Below are 22,823 nucleotides of genomic sequence, written 5' to 3'. Positions count from 1 at the left end.
TCGTACCTGTAGCATAAGCATTTATAGCATTGTAAGAGCCTTTTCAGGATGGCTTGACCCTTGCCATTGACCAGCCCTTTATATGCATCTACTCTAGATTTTCTATTTATAAATAAATTTATTTAACCATAGGGGGAGATTCAAACCTATATTTAAAAGAGAAGAAGTAAAAGGTGCATCAGTTACAACAGAAAAAATTGTAGAACATCGTACAATTGTTGCAATAAATAATGAAAATTTAGATAATTTGTTTAATATTAAAAATTTTAATTTTTCGTCATTATTTTGTTTATAAATTATAAAGATGATCTTTTTTCTCAAAGGTAATATTTTATACGCATTAAAGTGCCAAGTTCCCTTTTGACTGCCGAAGAGTGCAGACGTGCCAGGTGCCCGGAGAGGTCTCTCCCTCGAAACAGGACGTCGAGAGAAAGTGTTTCCGAAAGTGCGAAAAACAGGGAAAACAAAAAATGCAACGAGTGCTACCGCTCAGGATATCAAACAACGGCGAAACATATGTCGTACACAAAAATATGGAAATCCAAGAATCTACAGAAACCGAAATGGATATTACTCGAATGAGCGACGATACAAACGCCAACAACAACGAAATGACACAACAAGACGGAAGCTGGAAGGTCGTAATTCCCAGCAAAAGAAGAAAAATTACAACAAACGCAAATACTAGGAGGGCTGCAGAAACAGAAAGTAAGCAGTGGCTCCAAGAAATCCCACTACAAAACCCCTTCAGCATACTACCACAAGAGAAGGAACCAGAAACAACTGAAAAACCAAAACACAACGCCAAACCACCACCAATATACATCGATGCGCAAGTAATAGACCCCCTCCTCGAACTGCTAAACAATACGGCAGGCAAAGAAAATTACACAATAAAACAATTAAAACTGGACCAGGTAAAAGTGCTAACCAACGCCCCAGAAACCTACAGAAAATTGGTAAAGGTGCTAAAAGAAAAAAACGCCGGGTACCATACCTACCAACTCAAAACTGACAAAAGCTATAAAGCAGTAATCAGAGGACTACACCCAAAGACAAATACAAACAACATATGTGAGGAACTAGCCAAAATCGGACACCAGGTAAGGGTAATAAACAACATAACGAGATTTGATACTAAACAACCACTACCGCTATTCCTAATTGAACTCGAACCTAAAAACAACAACAAGGAAATTTTCGAAATCAAACAAATCCTAAACACAATAATTACAGTCGAACCACCCAGACATAAAAAAGACATACCACAATGCATGCGGTGTCAACAATATGGACACACAAAAAGCTACTGCAACAGAAACCCGGTGTGTGTCAAATGCGCAGAAAAGCATTTAACAACGTACTGCCCATACATGGGAAAAATAAACGAGGTAAAGTGCTACAACTGCAACGGAAACCACCCAGCCAGCTACAAAGGCTGCCCAGCCAGAAAAATACTCCAACGTAAATTGTTTCCGCCGCCTAGAAGCAGGACATATAACTACCACCACACACAAAACGACAGGGCAGAAGCTGAAACACCAATAAAAGTACAGCACGTAATGAACAACAACCACAACAATACCAACACCACTGGCAGTCGAAGCTACGCGCAAGCAACCAAGGAAGTAACACCCGTAGCCAACCAAAACCACAACAATAACACCAACGACGCTACAGAAATAAAAGAACTATTAAAACAATCCATCAAAAGCACCGACATGTTAACAAGAACGATAAGCGAACTAAACGAAGCATTCAAACAGCAATCATTACAAATCACAGCTATGATACAACTGATAACAACCATGCTAAGCAAAAAGTAAAAACGGACATACTAAAAATAGCCGCCTGGAACTCTAACGGCCTACAACAAAGGGCCATTGAAACCAAAGCATTCCTGTACCACAACAACATAGACATACTACTCGTATCAGAAACGCATTTCACAACAAAAAGCTACACATAAATACCGCACTATACCATATACGATACCAAGCACCCCTCAGGAAAAGCACACGGAGGGACCGCAGTGATAATAAGAAACGACATTAAACACCACCTACACAGTCAAGTTAGTAAAGAACACATACAAGCAACTACCGTTACCGTACAAACTAGCAGCAACCGTCTACAGCTGTCAGCAGTATATGCACCACCGCGACACAAAATTACAGCACAAATGTGGGAAGAATACTTCCAACAACTAGGCGACAAGTATATCGCAACAGGAGACTACAACTCAAAGCACACAACATGGGGATCAAGAATCACTACACCTCGAGGCAGAACCCTGGAAAAACACATCAGGAAAAACAATCTCAATATATTATCCACAGGAAGACCGACATACTGGCCGACAGACCTGAGCAAAATCCCTGACCTACTCGACTTTGCAGTCACAAAGGGATTAAACGGAAATAAAATAAATATAGCATCCAGCCTCGAGCTTAGCTCCGACTATACACCCATAATAATAACATACAGAAACAAGCCAATACTCTACAACAACTCAGAGACACTATGCAACAAATCCACTAATTGGCAAACCTTCAAAGAAATAATTGAAAGCAAAATCAACTGCAACATCCCACTGAAAACGCCCCAACACATCGAACAAGCTGTAACAACACTTACAGAAACTATACAAGAGGCAGCACGGGCAACCACAAAACCAGAAACTACCACTAGACAAACAAAACAAATCCCATCTGACATCCTCGAAAAAATTAGAGATAAAAGAAAAGCGAAAGCAAAATGGCAAAAACATAGAACAAAAGAAAACAAAAAACACCCAAACAAACTCGCAAGGGAAATAAAAAACAAAATAAAAGAGCACAACAACAACGAATTCACAAAGTTCATAGAGTCACTATCTGCACACGAGAACTACAACTACTCACTATGGAAAGCCACAAAAAAAATAAAGAAGACGATAAAACCAGCCCCAGCAATCAGAAAAGCAGACAACACATGGGCAAGAAGCAACGAAGAGCAAGCCGAAGAATTTTTCATCCACCTATGCAACACATTTACACCACACAACATCAATAACAGCAACCACAATAGCCATACGGACGACGACGCGATAGCCACTAGCACTGCAATCGACAAGCAATACACCATACCCAAAACAACAGCACAAGAAATAAGAAACATAATAGAAAAAACAAAAAACAACAAAGCACCAGGAATCGATCTAATCAATGGCAAAATATTGAAAAACCTCCCTCCAAAAGCGATACGGCTAATCACAATAATATTCAATGCAATACTAAGAATACAATATTATCCTACATTATGGAAACAGGCACAAATCATAATGTTACCCAAACCAGGCAAAGACCCACATGAAGCAACATCCTACAGACCAATATCACTACTCCCCGTGCTCTTCAAAATACTAGAAAAAGTAATATACGCCCGACTAAAATCAATAATAAAGAAGGAAAAATTAATACCAGACCATCAATTTGGATTCAGAAATAAACACTCCACCATAGAACAAACGCACAGGCTTGTCAACGAAATAATACACACAATAGAAAACAAACAATATTGTACAGCCCTATTCATGGACATAGAGAAAGCATTCGACAAAATAAACCACGAAAGCCTAATACAAACAATCAAGAAACAATTCCCGGAAAAAATATACCAAATAATAAAATCATACATAAGCAACAGAACCTTCACAGTAAAAATCAAGGACGCACACTCCGAAGCAAAAGACATCAAAGCGGGTGTTCCACAAGGAAGCGTCCTAGGACCCATACTATACACATTATACACAGCCAACATTCCAACAGCTACCAATAGCAAAATACTGACATTCGCGGACGACACAGCCGTGCTAGTCAGGCACACTAACCCTGTAACAGCAGCCACAATACTACAAGAGCACATCACAAAAATAGAAAAGTGGCTACAGGACAAACAAATCAAAGCTAATCCTAACAAATGCAACCACATCACATTCACACTGAGAAAACAGATAACACCAAACATCTTCCTGAACGGCATGCAAATAACACAAACAAGGCAAGTCAAATACCTTGGACTTCACATAGATACACACTTCACATGGAAACAGCATATCAAATCAATAATAGACAAAATACAGACAGCAAGGAGACAAATGCACTGGTTAACAAGCCGAAAATCCAAACTAAGCACAGAAAACAAACTAAAAATATACAAAATAATCATAAAACCAATCTGGACATACGGAATTCCACTATGGGGAACAGCAGCAATGAGCCATATAAACAAAATAGAAACAATTCAAGCCAAAATCCTTAGAACAATAGTAAACGCCCCGTGGTACGTTAGAAACGAGGACATAAGGAAAGACCTCGGAATACCAACGGTCAAGGAGGAGATTACCAGATTCGCAACAAGATACAGAACAAGAATAGAAACACATCCGAACCAGCTGGCAGCTGAAACGTGCAACACAACAAATATCGCAAGAAGACTAAAAAGGAAACACCCAATAGACCTCATAAAAGATATAACTTAGAAAAAAAAACGAAGCTGGCACCCCGCTGGGGGTAGCCGCCCACATGCTATATTATTTTTTATTTATATTTTTTTTTATTCTTCACCAACAAGATATAACACTTTACCAAATGTCCGCAAGGACAAATTGTAAAATAACCAAAATAAAATAAAAAAAAAAAACCTGCAATTTCCATGCTGCGATCTACTGTTTTATGGCTACATCTTTCGCAGCAAGTTCACCATAACTGTTATTAGGCTAAAAGACAAATCATCTAGAAAAACATTTGACTAGAGAGAAAATATCTTCTCTAATTTGATTTATCCCGCCTAAGTGGCTGCCAGCCACGTGTATTTATTATAGTCAACGATTGCACTCATTGGACGAATCGTGGATAAAAGCCAACATGGCGTCAAAATAAGTTGTCAAATATGTTAAAAACTCTCAACTTTACATATATATAGCTTTGTAACCTCTAGATTTCTAAAGTTAATGCTTGCATTTTTTGATTCTATGCGTTGACAACTATTGTAATTAGATTACAATAAAAAAGAGGAAGTAATTTTATTTCCATTAAACCGAAATTCAGCAAGTATTGCTATATAGTGGTCGTAAAATAAAGATGGGTACAAAATTTGTACAACATTGTGTTTATTATAGCATTTGTATACTAATTAACTTCAAGTATGTTATGTTTCATATCATTTGGCAGTACTTTAATGACGACAAAAACTTAGCACTTGATAATTATCTATCATATATTGATATGATTATTTATATTTAATTATTTATTTATATAAAATTACAGATATAACCTATACATGTACATATAAATAAATTTACCATTTGGTGAAATACAAAATGGATTCTAAATTATAATATTGTGTATTAAAACATTGAATACCAAGTATTCTTTTAGATTCAAAACATGATGACAGGAATAGTTGCACAAATTATAGGTACAAATTATTTGTTACAGTCTTGTGTATTTGTTTAATATATGTATTTTCCAGTTTTATTAAATTGTTGTATAATTTATTTAGGGAAAGAGATTTCACTAAAGATAGAAGTAAGCAGAATGAAGAAAAAGTTAGGTGATGTAGTTAATAGCATATTGTAGAGGAAGGGCATTTGCCAAAAAGAAAAGATCATTGGGTCATTCACATTTATGAGAGTAGAGGTAAAGAGCATGGACCAGAAAGTCTAATCACTGGTACATAACAAGACATGTGAAACGTCATGTTTCTTGAAAATTAAATGTTACAGATACTATTGATACAACAGGTCATTCACGGGTGAAAGTCTGTATTGAGAAAGATTGAGAGAACAATCCCAAAAAAGAAAAGAAAGAGATATGTGTAGAAAACACAGGGTATCTTCATCACATTATATCTACCAAATTCTTGTTCCTGTTTATTATTGAGTAAGTATTCAAGTTATATGCGGAATACAACTTTTCTGACATTAAATTTTGTTGGTCCTTAGCATTTTCTTCCTATAATTGGTTGGATTTCTCCTTGGTTTCAATTAGAATGCAGACTTTGGCGGAACCAGGCATACAATGGGTCCATTAAGACCATTTTCACCACAATTTATTTCGCCAGATATTCATAGTATGTATATTCATTAATTCATAACAATATACTTGAAGAGCTACTGTGTTTATTATTTATGTTTTATATAGGATTTCGGCCAATATATTAATGGAAGATGTATGGTGAATAGAGAATTAATGTTTTATTGTACAATACACGAACTTATAATATTTGCTGCATCAAATATTAGACATTGTACAAAGATTAAACATTCTTTAAGATATCATAGTGAAGTGGATAATGTTTAATTCAAGATACTGTTATGAATATACAAGGTATATATACATGTGTTATATATTTTTTTAATCACTATATTATATTATAAGAATCTTTTATGATCAAAATTAGAAACTGTATGAATTCATTCAAATGCTGTAACATATAAAACTTCATGCTTGATGGATTTTAAGATCTCGGTACATTGTAAACAGTATTACACTATTTATACAATCGCTTTTTAAGCTAAAAATCATAATAAAGACAAAAAATACTTATTTTTAATCTGTGATTTCTCGAACATCGATTATTACCTAATATTTATGTATTTTTATGTATATTTAATATTTTAATATAGTTTCAAAAATCTTATTAAAATGTTTTATGTTTGATGTATTTGTATGTGAAACTCGTTCATATATTTTTTATTGGTTTATTTTTGCTCCTATACAAATTGTATTAATTGATAATGAATTGTAAATTATTAAATTTAAGAAATATGTTTATGTGGTTTCATGTTATTTTTGATAATAATATAAAAATATATATATTACACTGTTTATCATATCTTATATCTACATAATTCAAGGAGGTTTTTTAGTATAGCAAAATTAGTTAGCATTCTTAGTATTTGTTTCCTTTATTTTTAACATTTAGATAACAGACTTTAGGTAAATCTGATAGACCTTAATAAAATATTTAAAATTGTTTATGTTATAAATGAATTTTTGTTATAACATGGAGCTGATTAAGAAGCCTATTAAAAATCTTTCTTTTTGAATTATATTATATACTAATGACTAGATTACGGATGTTTAAGCATTTATGATAATTATAAATGCATAAGTTACAGAATGCAGGTGATTTGTAAAAGTATATACAGTAAATTTACTTTTGTTATAAGATTTAAAAGATAAAATTAGTCTTTATTTAAGTTTTATTTGTTTAATTGCCTTAGCAATGTGCCAATCATGTACTAAAATTATGAAAGTTTGTACCAAACACGCAATTTTTTAAAGAGAATATCGTTTATTTATATTGAATTATTTCTATTTAATTTTGTTAATACAAAAATTCGAAAAAATTTAAAACTTCGAAATCGCAAGTTCAAATTGAAAATATTTAGACATATCTGACAAGTTCCTGCTACTAATTTATTCATTCCTCATTCATTTTTAGAGTTACTTAAAGTTATGTAGATTATAGAATATGCAAATATTTTAATTTAAATAAATACTTACAAATTAAAAAATATATAATAACCTCAATTAATGCTTTTTTGTGTTTCTCATTCGAGGATTCTGACCCCTTTACCATATTCATGTCACATGCGACATTATCGATACCGATATAGTAGAGGCACAGACGTAGTTAATGGTAGAGATTTGAATCTTCAAATTGAAACGTTGTCACTGTTGTCAGTCAACCATCAACCATCGGTTCGTACGGTTTGTAAAAGTATGCATCGTCTTCTCTATCGCGGAAGTATTCGAAAATTTAGTGTCAACGAATTGTGAAACTTTAAAAGAATCAATAGGTTGTATAAATTATAGAATAGATTCAAGTTTACACGATTCACTTACCGTAAAGATTTCATATGTGTTTCAATGTTTCAATTCGATATCTCAATTGTGCGGTCTTAAGTTTTACTTATTATTTATACATTTCCATCTAAGAATGTGCTATTAAATTAATTTTTTAGCTTATGGTTCATTGATTAATCTATACAGAAATACAAAATATTAAGTCATACAAAACATGGAGAATATATCGATACAGCATATGATGTTTCTTTACATAACATTTTATTGAACTTTCAATAATAAATATTTCATAAATATCTTCCAGTGATATTTAGAAGTATCACGTTATGTATATTAAATTAAACTCCTCAGTAACACTTAAATATTTTTTAATTGTACACTTCATTCTTTCTTCTGGATATATTCTTCTGCAACTTTTTTTATTTCTTCAATGACACGATTAACGTCTTTAATTGTAAGCATTTTTTCTGGTACGTTGTAATTCAGTCTATACCTGTATCTACTATTGAATGTGTTATTCAAGATAAAGTGTTATAATTGTCTTTTGATTATTCGAAGATATGTATTATTTTACAAAGCTGCACACTATTTGTTTAAATTGTTATGTAAAAATTAATTAACATTAACATTATAAGATTATGAATAACTATTAATTTTACGAATTTTATTTTATAAATTGTACTTTAGTGACATTAAAAAAATGTATTATTAGGAAATTATCAAATTGTTGAAAAAAAAAGATAGTGTTATAATTTTGCAATTGATCATTCATTATATATTATTATATTGTGTCATCAAGATATTAGAAAACATCAAAACCATTTAAACAGCATTTGTCATGAAAGAAAGAATCTAAACGAAGCCACGATATATATACAGTTTAGTATATAATATGTATGAAGCAGATTATTGCATTCAAGTGCTACTTTTGTTCCGCTTTATCGTCGAATCTACTAATGTTATCGATTACATTGTACATGGGTTATTGTTTACTTGAGAATTCAAACGTTTCTTCTTACCTATCGTTTTAAAACTTCCTCTCTGCTTTTTTATTTTTGTTTATCGTTTTCTTTAATTCTACAAATCAAAAGACCATTTTCTTGAACAGCAATAGTTTCGCGAAAGTGAAATTCATTTATCACTGTGATTAACCATGATTGTCATTAAACACACAGTTAATGCTATATGTATTTGCAAACGATAAATCTACTTGTAAATTATATGATTTATTGTGATGTAAATGCTCGCAAGAATACACTTGTAGTTCCAAACATCCCGTCACTGCACTGTTTCTAAATTGATCTATTTATCGAGAAGAAATTAATTTTTTTTCATTTGTGTTATTCAATAGTTCAGTTTTACATTTTCATTAGATGTAGAAAGAAAATTTTTATTCTGTTATTTGAACTGATATACCTTCCGTTCGAAAGATCATTTATTATTCTTTACACAAGCTATTACGTTTTAATCAAGATACTATAAATGTAAATTAGATAACTTGCCGAATGAGATTGTTCGAATAGTTTCTCTCTCTCTCTCTTTCTCTCAAGGGTAATATCGATCATGGCTTCATTCATTATCGATATGATACATATGTTGATTGATATTGTAATGACACTTTTTGATATTTTATTTAAAAGGAAAGCAATTAATAATGTAAGCCTGCTCTGGGACTGACCTTGCGTTACTATTCATAATACATATACATATCTACATACGTATCTACATACATATATTAAAGCGCCGAGGTATTTCAATAGAGTGTACCTTTAAAACATTTTCGGAAATTCCATTATCAAGTATAATTCATTTTAGGTGAATGCTTGTAATTTAATAAGTTTCCGTATAATTTAAATATGTATCTGACAAGCTAAAGTCACCGTTATTAATCAAAGAATAGATTGCTTATTGCAACATGTATAATTAAATAAAAATCGTTGATGTACATTCATTATTTATCACAAATTATACATTTAATATCTAATATTTACTTTGAAACCGTATATATGTTAATTTCTTTTCTGTTAAAGATTTGAAGCATTCTGGTGTTCAAAGTTCGTTGCGTGTTTTCGAAATTATGGACAACAGAATGACGGAATTTGAGGAAAACGTGTCCTTCGATATCGATGACCCGGACTTTGCACCGACGAATCCTCCTACTATTCCTCATAATGTTCTTCACAGCGTACAATTCACCGATATTACATTTGGCGTTAATAAATGTGAGTACATTCGCCTTTGGCTCTAGTTGTTCTAGAATACTCTAGACTCTAAATCAATATATGCATCATAAAAAGCATAACCGAATAAAGAAATGAATATCTTTAGAAGAGATTTACATTTGGGAGGGAAAATGAAATTTTAAAATATTATACAGATAAATACAAAACAAATAGTACCCTTGTTTTTCTTTGCAATGATATTTTCTTTTCTTTTAAAATTTTATTTTAAAAGAATATTTTATTTATTTTTTGCATTAAACACGATATTATTTAAGTAGGAAGTGAGTATTCGTGACTCTTTTCAGTTTCGTTCTCGATGTTTGTTCGGTACTAAAAATAATATGAATCTTTCAATCTCTCTTGTGAATAAACACTTTATTTGTGAATGTAACCAAATTTTTTTACTACAAGTACAAATATTTGGAGACAAAATTGTGTATAATAATTGCTATTTTTGTTTTTCTTCAAATGACTTCTTTTTCATTGTATTTACATATTTTTTTATTGATTTTTAAAAATATATTTTGATAAATTCTATTCGTTATCATCTATTAACGATAAGTAATTTTTTTTATTGTTCTATCAAACTTATTATCTTCTTGAAATGTGTATGGATGTATATATTTACTTTGTCGAAGCTCTTCAATTCGCATGGTTTCCAGAATATCTGATAAAATCGCATACACTTGCGTACTAAATTGCATGATTGCGCACGCACGATCACGTGCCGATTCTAAGGTATCGTTGTTGCCGCTGGACAATGCGGATACTCTATAATGGAGCGCAACATTTTTTGCGAAAATTCCAGCGTATCCTATGACCGGTGTTTAATGTCATCAGTGAAACAATAGCGCGAAACAATCGATGACTATTGCAATGCACTATCGAATACGTTACCATTACGTCTGAACTTAATTGGAAACATATAAGTTACGAATAATAACGTGACGTTAATGGTTTGTATGCAATCAATGTATAAAAACATTTCGGAAAAAAACTGAACAGTCTGTTTCTTACGTATACGATAATTTGTATGATAATTGTAGATGTTTTGAAGATTTATAATGACAGAGCGAATGACGTACTTGCAGGTCGAGGTACAACCACCAAATTTAATATTAATATTTTGTTTACATCTTCTAGTATTTGCTGACTTTGTAGAATGATTTAAATGAATCGAGGGTAGAATAGAATGTAATCACTAGATTGGGAATGTTTATGCACTTAAAATGTGTCAGAGTATGCAAATAAATTATATGAAATATGAAAACGCAATCTAATAATTCGAAAACGTTTTCAACAATAATTAAACTTCCTGTCCGCTTCCAATTAAGTCACATTTCATTAAAATCGGCCCCTCTATTGAATCACTTAATCCGTTACACTAAAGCGCTACACGTGGAATGACGCGGTTATCTCGGTCTCTATCGCTCTATTATTATATTAGACGCGAAGCATGCATAGTTCGCGAGACGGGAACTCGATCTACGGACAAAATTGGATCCACGTGGATATCAGCTTTCTTCCTGAGAAATCAACCTCGAGTCGGTGCGGTTATGCGGACAGCCGATTTTAGTTCGCGTCTGGCGCGCGTGCACTATTCATTTACTTAGATAATGATGCTCCTTTGTTCAACTAGCAGACAGGATCTTGTTGCACTATGCAATAACAGTTACTTGTTACATTCGGATATATCACTTTCCTCTTTTTTTATTGATTTATTTTGTTGAGTTAGGGAAAAGGTAAATCTAACTGTAGTTATTTATTTTTTAGTTTGCAAAAATATGTAAAATATCCAAAATACAGTACTTATGATATTTAATGAGTGAAAATTATTGCATAAATTTTGTTTCTCTTTAGTTGTGATCATGAAAATGTAAATTTTCATAAATATTTGCAGATTATTAATTACATTATTGTTATGGTTTGTTAATGTAAAGCTACATTCATTTATATATGTACTTTTTGTTCGTTATTAATTAGATTTTTTCATTTCATTTACTTTTTAGCGAGGCTAAATAATGACAATTCTATGACATTTTTATATTGAATTAATTAACCTTTTGTTTATATACTAATTTCGAAAAGTTGTTATATATACCCTATCATTTGAATGTTCGCGGTGCATTTTGCATTTTCTTATTAACTGTTATTCATATAGTAGCGCCCTTCATTATCAACAATTTTGTTCCCTATATTTTTAGCTAGGTGGAGCTCAAATAAATATCCATGAAATAAAATCAAGTTACCGATGAACTTCATTTTTATCCAGATCTTTAATTAAATTTATTGATTTATTTTGTTTTTGATACTACTTGTTTGAATCGTAAATTAAATTATATTTTGAAAATGCCACATGTCACATGTATCTTGAATAAAAAACTAAAATACAAATCTGGCCTAAAATAAACAAAAAATTAATTTGCACATGTATGTTAATTAACAGATGAGTTCTTTTACTTCAACAAGTGTACATATGTATATCACTAAATTATTCAAACTCGTTTCGGATCAACTTCATCGGTTATTTTAACTTCTTTTATTGATAAATCCGTAACAGCTTCGAAATTTTCCACAATCAGAAGTCAGCAAGTTTATCAAGACCCCCTGCGTATAATAACACGAACTTTGAATGAAACTAGATTGGAATCGAAACTCAGTCTACCCTCTTATGACAATAGTTTCTTTCTGGTGTGAATTATTCACAATTGAAACTTATATTTAAATATAAATTATATTAAATATAAAATTTACATATAAAGGAAGATAATATTCCTTGTTAATTAATAATCTTTTAAGGGTTATTGTTCTCTTTATACATTTTCCAGAGAAAATCCAATTCTCATCGCATTCGTTTTATACAATTGTATTCATAACAACAAACAATCTATTTAAAAATATAGTAGGTAAATATTAACTCTTGAATTAAATTGACTTACTGAATTCATAAATGCTTAGCAAGCCTGTATTATCATAACATATTGCATAATTTTATAAATTTTTAATGCCGTTGCAAGGTACTCGTGATTTTCTAAAATTGCAATATCATTACTATATTTGTTTTCATTTTGACCATGCATATTTTAGACGAGAAAGTTGATAATTTTGCAAGTATTATAAATAGTTCAATGCTATCTCATTACTTCTGTGATTCTATGGTTCCGACTTGTAAGAATAAGTTATTTCTTCTTTCATGTTTTAAGTTCATGTTTAATTCGATTGCATCAAATTAATGGAACGTTGGAACCAAAAGCAAAGTATCGACAGAACATCCTAGAATGGTTAAAAATGATGTACCTAAAACTATTTCATTCAAAGATTGTGTGAATGCATATGCGAACTCATCACATATGCATTTTTTGACGGGCGTGAACATTCGGCATTTCGATCGTGTTTTATTAGTGACCGGTCTTCACCTCCCCTTTGTATTAAATTGAAATTAGCACGCACATTTATATGAAAATAGGTCATTTCCTTAAACGAAGGAAGTGAGCAAGTTGTATAACCTTCCCTCTGTCAAGGGTCACAACCTGAATGGTATTCGGCGAACATAGAAGATATTCACGTGATTGACACGTGCTACTTCTTAAGTGAGCTGATTTAGTTCTAGTCACGATAGATCAGCCCTCGAACTTCACAGGCGTTTTAAATCATTTTCAACGCGGCTATCAGCCATGTTTGTCGTGAGAAAATATTTCTGTGGATAATTTATGTTAAAATTCAATTAAGTATACGTTATTAAAAAGAAAATAAGAAGCTAAGTATTTCTTAAATAAATTTTAAATCTGACTTAATAATATCTAAACTAAAGTAATATATCATTCTATGCGCCGTATCATGTTATGTATATATAACTTTTAAAACAGTTTAATTTTAGTTCTTATAAATATCACAGTACATATGGATATTGTAGCTTTTATATTAAAAATCCTTTACTGTCTTGGTATCATTTAATTTTGTTTATATTATATTATATCTGTTATAAAATTATGGTGTCTTTTTCCTAATGCTTACTCATTGAACAATTTTTTGTTCACCACCTCAAGTAAAATCGATTTGTATTTTTAAATGCAAATAATTACACAGATATCCGTGTATCAGCATTAGACGATGTTGTTTTTGTTATAGGACATTATTATAGTGATTTAAAAAGTTGAAGGATTTATAAGTTTGTAATACTTACAAAAATAGATTAAATTTGTTCGGTTAACATAAGTGTGCAAATCAATCACAACGGAGATAAAAGAAGATAAAACGAGCTTGTGTTTCGAATCAGATTCGCGTTCCAGGTTCCTCTAAAAATAACTTTTTGCTTGCTTTATTGAATCTTACAATTTTCTTGGCACAGTAACCGTTTAGGGAAGACAATCAGTTATCATTTCGCACCTCTGTTATACTTTTTAAATAAAACATTTATGAGCTCATATTTATACACAATATTTCTCTTATTTTCACTTGTAGAATATGCTTGTTCCGTTTTTTGAAAAAATGTAGCATATCCTGCGAAAAGGTCACGTTTGTTCATTTCCTGAAGGATGAACAACAACACACCCTCGAAAAATCGATGGTAAAACATCATTCGATGCACAAAATGCAATAACAGCGTGTATTAAGAACACAAAAGTGGCACGTATGCTTCGGTCTGTTTAAAGTAGAGCTTCGTTGTGCTTCCATATACAGACATTAATAACACGCCAATAAATTAAATTTATATTTAGCTACTAAACGACTGTCGTGGTTATAAATAGACAAAACCGTCGGCTTATTTTCAGTTTGCCAAACTAATTATGTAGGTTATAACGAAGAGAGAGGCACAAAGTTGTTAAATCTTGTTCGAAAAGACCAATTCTTTCTTACACTTTCGTTAAATATATTCTTTACACAAAATGACAATTAAATACTCTTACAATTACTTTTATAAAGACCTATACGTCTAGAACCTTAACCATATTTTGTGATTTTTATATATCTACTTCTCCTCTCGCTTCTTCTCACCATCGAAAATAACGCGTTTATCGAATATTCTCAATCGAATAAATTATCATAAACAATTGCATTGACGTCAGAGATGGTACCAAGCACAGTTCACTGAACTGAATTTTCACTATGCGCCGTAAATCGTAATACCGCGTCGCGACCGGATCTACCTTACGAATTCTCGATTCTCGTTAGCATCACCTCCGCGTTGTTTCCTCTTTTTTCTGACCAAATAGCGGGCTTTAAATATAATTTTTAACTGCGGTGTACGCATGTTTATTAATCCAAATTGCTTAAAACAAAGTATCGGTCACTTTCGAATTCCCTAAACACGAATATTGCCTTGAAGGATACACACACCTGATGTCGTTCAACCTCGAAACAACACATCGATCGTGTCTAGAATTCGTTACCCGGATGTGACGTTGTTTTCCGTGTGGCTGACGAGAGGTGAAGCCAAGTTGTACTTGAACGTCTCGTTTAGGAAAAGAGAAGAGTGAAAGAGGTTCGATGTTTCTTGGAACTTAGAATCGTTCGTTATCGAACTTCAGTAGAAGCTCTTTTTACTAGCGGTTTTTGCTGATTCGAATTTAAATTCCGTGTAATTTGGGCTGGAGATTGTTTCTTGAAGGTTTAATCGATTCATTGAATACAGCTTGATAGAAAACGCAAAGTTTGCGTGGAAGAGGGTAATTTTAATTAGAATAGGATGATCGAAGCTTTCTTCTCGCCGGAGGAAACTGTGAAAGTTAAATTAAAAACTTTTCTTTTGATGTTTGTAAACATTGTGGTTGAGAAATAGAAAACAGTTGAATACAAATTTGCACAAAAATCCCAACGCCGTTTTTATTATATTATCGCTGTTACTTTCAACGCATTGAATTTTGTATTATGTAGTTTTTGATTTGATATTTTTATCTTCGAAACATTTATTTCTTACAAGTACAAAATTTGGTGATCCCTTCGTTCGGTAATTAGTGGAGTGTGGACGTTTATGTATTTATAGAAAATTTGAATACTCAACTCACCATTAGCTTCCACATATTACAGTTTGGTAATATTCAAATAGAAAAATTTTTTGCACTCTTCATTTTTCTGTAGAAAGCCGATTAAAATTGCAAATATCGGGGCTACTTTCCATTTATGATCTACATGTTTTATCATTATTATTCGTTAATTAGAATTGCATTTAATTATCGCTTAACTATGCAGAATCTGATTCAAATAAGGTATGAATATTTTTCTGCTCGATCGAATAACTATCTCGTAGTGGCTTTGCTAATGTCAACAAGGATCACCATTGATCCATTACTAATTTAAGTTCCGACACAAATGTAATTACGTTATCATATACGATGTTAAAGGAAATTTAAATAATTATATAATTGCATTATTCGACGAAACATAGAATTAATCGTGATATCCTAAATACGCCAGTTTATTCGACGTAATTGAATAGTTTTTAATCAGTACCAATAAAAATATTAGTGAATCAAAGAGAATAAAACGTAGTTAGATACTATACTTTACTTGAAATTTCGAAAATTGCATTGCTAAATAATTTTAATAAAATTAATAACTGTGTAATTAGATATATGTGATTATATCTTTTTCTTATTTTTCTTATTGTTAATTAAACAGACATTTTTTCGATTGATTAATATAATTTTGGTTGCACGTGGTGTACCAGTTCAATGCAGTTTCATCCAGATAATGTCATAAGAGATATTCCGACAGACAGTTCGAATGAGCGACGATAAAATATGGTCTCACATGATTCCATAGTCCAGACAAACTTTTATTGTTCGTACATCGTTTGATGCATATTGTGGGAGAATATTGAATGTAATTGAGCGTATAATGTATCAGAATGAACGAACAATTAGTCACATGTTACGTGTATTACGAAAAATAGGAAAACATACTAATATCAAAAATGTACGTAAGTACATACCTCTACATTTTTTGCCGCAAAATAACAACATACACACGTATACATTTACCATATACATGTACGGTTCGTACTCATACCGTATACGTAACTGCCAGTAGCGCGTATCTCTCGATATCTGTTAATTAGAATAGCGAAAATCTTTAATTGCCGCGTGCATTATTGCGGCAATATTTCGATCTAATTGGCTCTACTGGCGTGTCGAGTGAATTTAATCAGAAGTCGCGATACTTTCGAAGCGATCGTGAAAGGAGGGCGATACAACACGTTCCCATCGAGTTATCAAGCCATCTTGTTCTTCGACCTGGTTGATTCTGAACGGACCGTGAAACCTTTTCACGACCGTCACATCGCGACCGTCAAAACTCTTCTCGCGCAGACAAGCCCGCGTGATCGCAACGTGTTCGTGAAATAATCGACTGACTCACGTGATTCTTGCACGATCTCTCGTTTCTTTCCTTTTGCAGCGATAACTATTGCCGCGTTTCACAGAACTACGTCGAAGAATCCTGTTGGCGGAACCAACATCATTAAATCTTGAGTTCGAAATTGTAATTGTATCGGATGTATGTTTTATAGATTATGTGCTTGTCAAGTAGAGAAAGAAGGCATATCACATATTAATCACTTTATTTAAATATAATAATAAATTTTATATATTAATCTTTTAAATTACAATTTTAAAGTGTTCTTCCTCCAGATCGTTCCAGTTTTATAACGAAATTAATTCTTTATAATTCTAACGCTGAAGCGGTTAGTTACATTACTCAAATATTCCTCTATTCCATTTTCTAATAGTTAACAAAGTCTTTTTCATCTTGTGACAGTCAACAACATTCTATCGTCTTATCGAATTGGCATTAAGTATATTTCAAGAATATTTTTTCTCAATTTTATAAAAAATCGAATAAATTCTTTGCAATATTGTTCGAGATATTTTAACGTTATCCATAGCGTAGATTGATTTTCTTACGGTTTCTTTAAAAAGTTAAAAATTAAGAAATTTTTGGTATGTTATTTAAAATCTTTTCTGGAAGAAAAATTTAGTACTCATCTCATCTTTTTCGAATAAAAGTAATGTAAAATATGTAATTGTATGTAAATATGTAAATGTAATACCGGTAACTTCGGTGTCTAAGATGTCATATATTATAATGTGAATTTGCCATTATGTCCATTTTTGAACTGTTTGTTAGCGTGCGCGTATAACAAATATCAACAGCCAAGAAATTTCTTTCTAGAGGGAGGATCTCGGACATTTGTGAGGAATCTGACTTTCGAGTTTCAGCGTATTTTATTTTTGAGGGATATTATGGCGCTAGAAATACCTTAAAGAGATAGGCGGAAGTTGGAGCGTTTCGTTTTGCTCCATGGTTTGGCGCAATAATAGAAGTTTGTATGAGAAACATTGGTTTTTTCTTTCTCCTCGAATGATGAGATTTTTCTCAAGAAAAACACATTCTAGCATCGTTGGCAAGAGAATCGATGATTTACACCCGCCCCTTTCATCCTCTTTTTCTCTTTCTATTTCCCTTCCCTCAACTCTTCGTTGCTCATCGAAATTCTCCACTGACTTTTTGTAATTCGTACAAATCCGTCGAGTTATCTGGGATCAGGCTCGTGGCTAGCTCGTGTCGACGTTCATTGGCAACTGAACATCGAACGAACGTTCTCTGTTTACAACTTGTATCATTGCTGAAGGCAATAATTGTTTATAATGTACCGACCTTTTTATAACGGAGTACGATGAATTTATTGATAATTTTATAAGAAACAACCACTGGTAACTATTACTAACTTGTCTTCTCCAAGATTGTACGTGAAAATAAGGGAAACTTAGGACGACGGTAATGAAAAATTAAATGAAAAATATTGTTTTATGAAATTATATAGGGTGATTTTAGAAAATGCTCTAGTTTTGCCTTTTATTTTTAGACTAAGACGAAGTAAAAGTTATCAAAAAGAGATATTATTTTTCGAATATTGTGCTGATCTTATGCATAACGTCCGATATAAGCACGATTATTTTTTTAATTATTGTATTTATCATTAGGAGAAACGTTTAACGTAGAACGTAATTTGCTTCAAGCGAAACATTTTATAATTGATACAAATTTTGCCTATCCAGAGAAGTTTGATCGATATTTTAAAGTGATTTTCATTTTTTGAACGAAACTTCTAAATTCTACATTCAGTTAATTGCGAGACAAGAAACGTATTGATCTTCAAAAAACATTTAATAATCGTCCAATGTTCAATTTCATTTTTATTTGTATACACAGTAGAGTACGCTAAAAATAATTAAAAAAGTAATATAAAATTTATTTATTTTATTTTATTTATCATCTCTTCAATTCTTATTCTACTTGCTCAAACACAACCGAACCTGTTTCCTATCAAAAATTCTAATTGTTTCTATTATTCGGCGCGTTCTATTATTCATTCTCAGATTTTCTTACGTCAGTTAGACGTTAATCAGGAGAAATCGGAGCAAATTGCGAACTATGTATCGCAAAGAAGTTTAAATTTGGATAATCTACTATCTTTCGGCGATTCGCCATTGCCAATTTGTATATTAGAGAGATGAAGAAGAGTATGACGAAATTCCGTCGAAGCGCCACGATTCGTGCGGCACGATAGCACGATTTTTCTTTGAAGATAGGTCAAATGATGGTATTAGCCTAAAAGTGGAAATTTCCATCTGTCGCGAATCGATCGCCTCAGGGGCTTAGACCTCTTAACCTTCATACGGTTGACCTCACTGTATAGCGATTTTAGTCACGACGCTGCCTCACGGGCTTCCGCAACGATTTCTTTCTGTTTACTTCCGTTTCGCTTGTTGACACCGTATTAGACGTATTCGTCGTTTTATGACCATCAGTTCTCTAGGAAGAAAAGACTGGATTGTTGCGGATTAGGGGAACGTGTATAGATAACCAGCCCTCTCGTCGTTCACTTCATGCAAAAGATATTAATATAGTAGAAGTAACTTTGTCTTATATAAAAAATAAATAACTTTTTATCTCATGTCTGTGTTTCTGTTGTTAATAATTTATAAAAATCGATTTTACACATTATTTCAGAATAAATACGAAATATTTTGTCGGTATTAAAGAAAAATGTCGTGTAACTGAAATGAAAACAAAAAGTATTAACGAAATAAATAGATTAATCGGAACCATAGAATCTACAGTTTACGAGATTGTGTTAAAGCCTGGGTTTTATACGTTAATCATTATATGCATATACGCAGTTGTTGCGACTTTTCAACTAGGTGACGATCAGTCATGTTGCGACAGATCGTTTGATATCGCGAACCGTGTACGCTATTAATGCTCAAGGTGGAGGTAGATCAAAGATCCCGCATAATGTTATGTATAACTGATTTATTTGCACTCTTTAATATACACGAACAGAATCACTAGCAAGTTAAGATGCAGAATAATGTTATGTTTAATATAACACGAAGAGTCTGACGCTCTGATGAGGACTGTTTTAAAACTTTCTCAAAAAGCTTCGCCTGATCCTTATAAATATGTCGGGTTAGGGGCGTGTAATGAGTCTTCGTCGATGTTGTTCATTGTTGTTGCACAAACGTTTATTACACAGATATAGTTGATACAAGATTGACAAGCGGCCGCAGTAACTAGACGCTAATGACAATGACCCTAGGTTCGATATGGCGAATCCACGGTCCACGGGATAACGATTATACTTTGCTTCGAAGTCTAAGTCGGACTCGACTTACTCCTCATGATACAAGGATCGCTTGATTAGCTTTTTGCTAAGACGTAGATTATTCACCGATCGTACAAACACACTAGGTATATGGCTAATGAGAGTGCAAGAAGGGAATGACTTTCCATCACGACGATGCTGCAGAGGAAAACTATGATGGGATGTACCTAAGGGCACGAGATCATCGAATTCGTCAAAGAAAGCCTTCGCGTGGAAGGTGAGGGAAATAGACGTTGCTGTTAAGTGGTTAATTTCTATGTTGGCGGTTAGAAAAGGATGCTAGCCGCCCTTGAGAGAGAGCTCTTAGCGGGAAACGTCGTACGTGAGCAAATCAGATCTCCCATATCTTCCCGCAATAGGTGACAGATTTACGGGCTGATAGAATAAAGACTGTTTGTCAATCGGAAGGACTTTAGTTAACTAAGTCCTAAGATTTGTAGCGGTTTCTCAGGCTATCTGAACATAAACTGTGAATGATGCATCGGCATCTGGCGATCATCTTACCCAAAGAATGGGGTCTGTGTGTGGCGAGCCGCGGGGCCGTTGGAATGTTTTATTGTCAAGTGTCGGCACTGCCAATTCTTTAAAGGAAAGCTATGTAACTTCATATCTCTGTTAGGTGAAACATTCATCCCGTGACCGTGGCTACGCTCGGCGACCGGTTGTCGCCTCTAGCCTAAGCTCATTGTCTCAAGTTTCGAATGACTGTTTTTGGGTTATTTCGTAAATGCTTTGGTATTGAGGTTTTCCAAGTAACTTGAACGGGGAGGGGGCGGTGTCCTTTCATCTCCGACAAATATATTAACTCTCCATCCCCGGGTTTTCCTTTTTACCATGGTTTTTATGGCATGGGAATTTATTCCTTCCAATCTTGTAATTGTGTACCTACGGGGGCGCATATCCTTTGGTGTTGCTAATTGATACTGAATGTTTACTTTAGAGCGGAAGTGTTAATTACCCTTTTGATCCGTATTGTAAGGTTTATAATTCGGCAGGTAGGAAATTCGGACTTTGCCAAGAAAGGCAGATGTGCTGTATGAGTCCTCGACGGACGGTCACTCCAAGTTCCGAACAATACTATCGAAAGAGATTTTCACTGAAGTATGTATATACAAAGTACGAGTAGATACTGCCTTGTCTACGTATTTTGCTGCTTCATTTTTTTTTTCCTTATCGAAAACTACTAACCCCGATCCATTTTTCACTAACTACTGAATCGGTTTTAATGAAATGTCAACGAAGTATTTCATTATTAATGTTGTTGAATACTGTCGTGATATATCCCTGATTTCGCTGAATTTCGCTATCAGCATAGAAAAGCTTTTCCTCGTTTAAACTAAACTATTAAACTCTGTTCATTGGATAGTGGAAGCAAAAAGAAGCTTTTTTTTATAGTTTATTGTCAAGCATAAATGTAATTATCGATGCATTATAAACCTAATATGTACTTTGCACCACTTCCTGCCGACAAGCACATGCTTACTTGAATTCTTCTTTTTACGCGTTGTTTGCTATGCAAATTTCTCTTCCGTCTCGTTGAACCATTAGCGTCATGAACCATGACACTGAAACACGCGCTTTTTATGACGTGCGGTAAAATTAACACAAAAACACAAGGATGTTCGATACGTATTTGCAATCCTACCCAGTTAAAAATAATTTGTACGTAACGAATGTATTGCACATCTTAATAAAACGCGACCAAATAATAATTGTGTCGTTACTAACCCATACAAGTGATTAATGTAATTATAAATATTGCACACATGTATATAGTATCAATCTGATTGTATTGCATTTGATCGTATACTTTCGATGCACTAATTGCGGAATTATTCAAAGATAATTCTAGAGCGGTAATATTAAAAATGGCCTAGATAAACGATATAAAATAGATTCGTATGAAACTCATCGACGAAAGATTGTGATTAAGCGTAGATCATACGAGTTTAGCAGAGTCGTCGGATGTAATGGCATCTTATCAAAAAGAACGGCGTAATAGCGCGTAGATCCATACATACATCGTGTCCCCGGTTATGTCATAGAACGCGAATCGCGTTCTTTTACACGCGAGGTCGA

At 33.0% G+C, this 22,823-nt stretch overlaps 2 protein-coding genes across 5 annotated transcripts in view; both read left to right on the top strand.

The window, feature by feature from the left end:
• The window catches only part of LOC132905513 (zinc finger CCCH domain-containing protein 13-like), a 36,861-nt gene extending 30,491 nt beyond the window's left edge, over positions 1 to 6,370 (top strand). Inside the window, exon 10 of the mRNA XM_060956891.1 lies at positions 6,186 to 6,370. Within this exon, the coding sequence (XP_060812874.1) occupies positions 6,186 to 6,205 (20 nt within the window). The 3' untranslated portion in view covers positions 6,206 to 6,370. The remainder of the gene's footprint in view (positions 1 to 6,185) is intronic.
• Positions 6,371 to 7,625: 1,255 nt separating this feature from the next.
• LOC132905520 (protein pinocchio) overlaps positions 7,626 to 22,823 on the top strand; it is a 50,231-nt gene continuing 35,033 nt past the window's right edge. For 2 of the 4 annotated variants that reach the window (XM_060956908.1, XM_060956907.1), the window contains exons 1-2: positions 7,626 to 7,751; positions 9,895 to 10,078. In XM_060956908.1, the coding sequence (XP_060812891.1) occupies positions 7,641 to 7,751; positions 9,895 to 10,078 (295 nt within the window). In that variant the 5' untranslated portion in view covers positions 7,626 to 7,640. Of the gene's footprint in view, positions 7,850 to 9,894; positions 10,079 to 22,823 lie in introns of all 4 variants that reach the window. The other 2 variants (XM_060956910.1, XM_060956909.1) reach the window with 2 other exon arrangements.

Source organism: Bombus pascuorum, chromosome 3 (genome assembly GCF_905332965.1).
Source record: "Bombus pascuorum chromosome 3, iyBomPasc1.1, whole genome shotgun sequence".
NCBI lineage: Eukaryota > Metazoa > Arthropoda > Insecta > Hymenoptera > Apidae > Bombus > Bombus pascuorum.
This window is presented reverse-complemented; position numbering and strand designations above follow the sequence as displayed.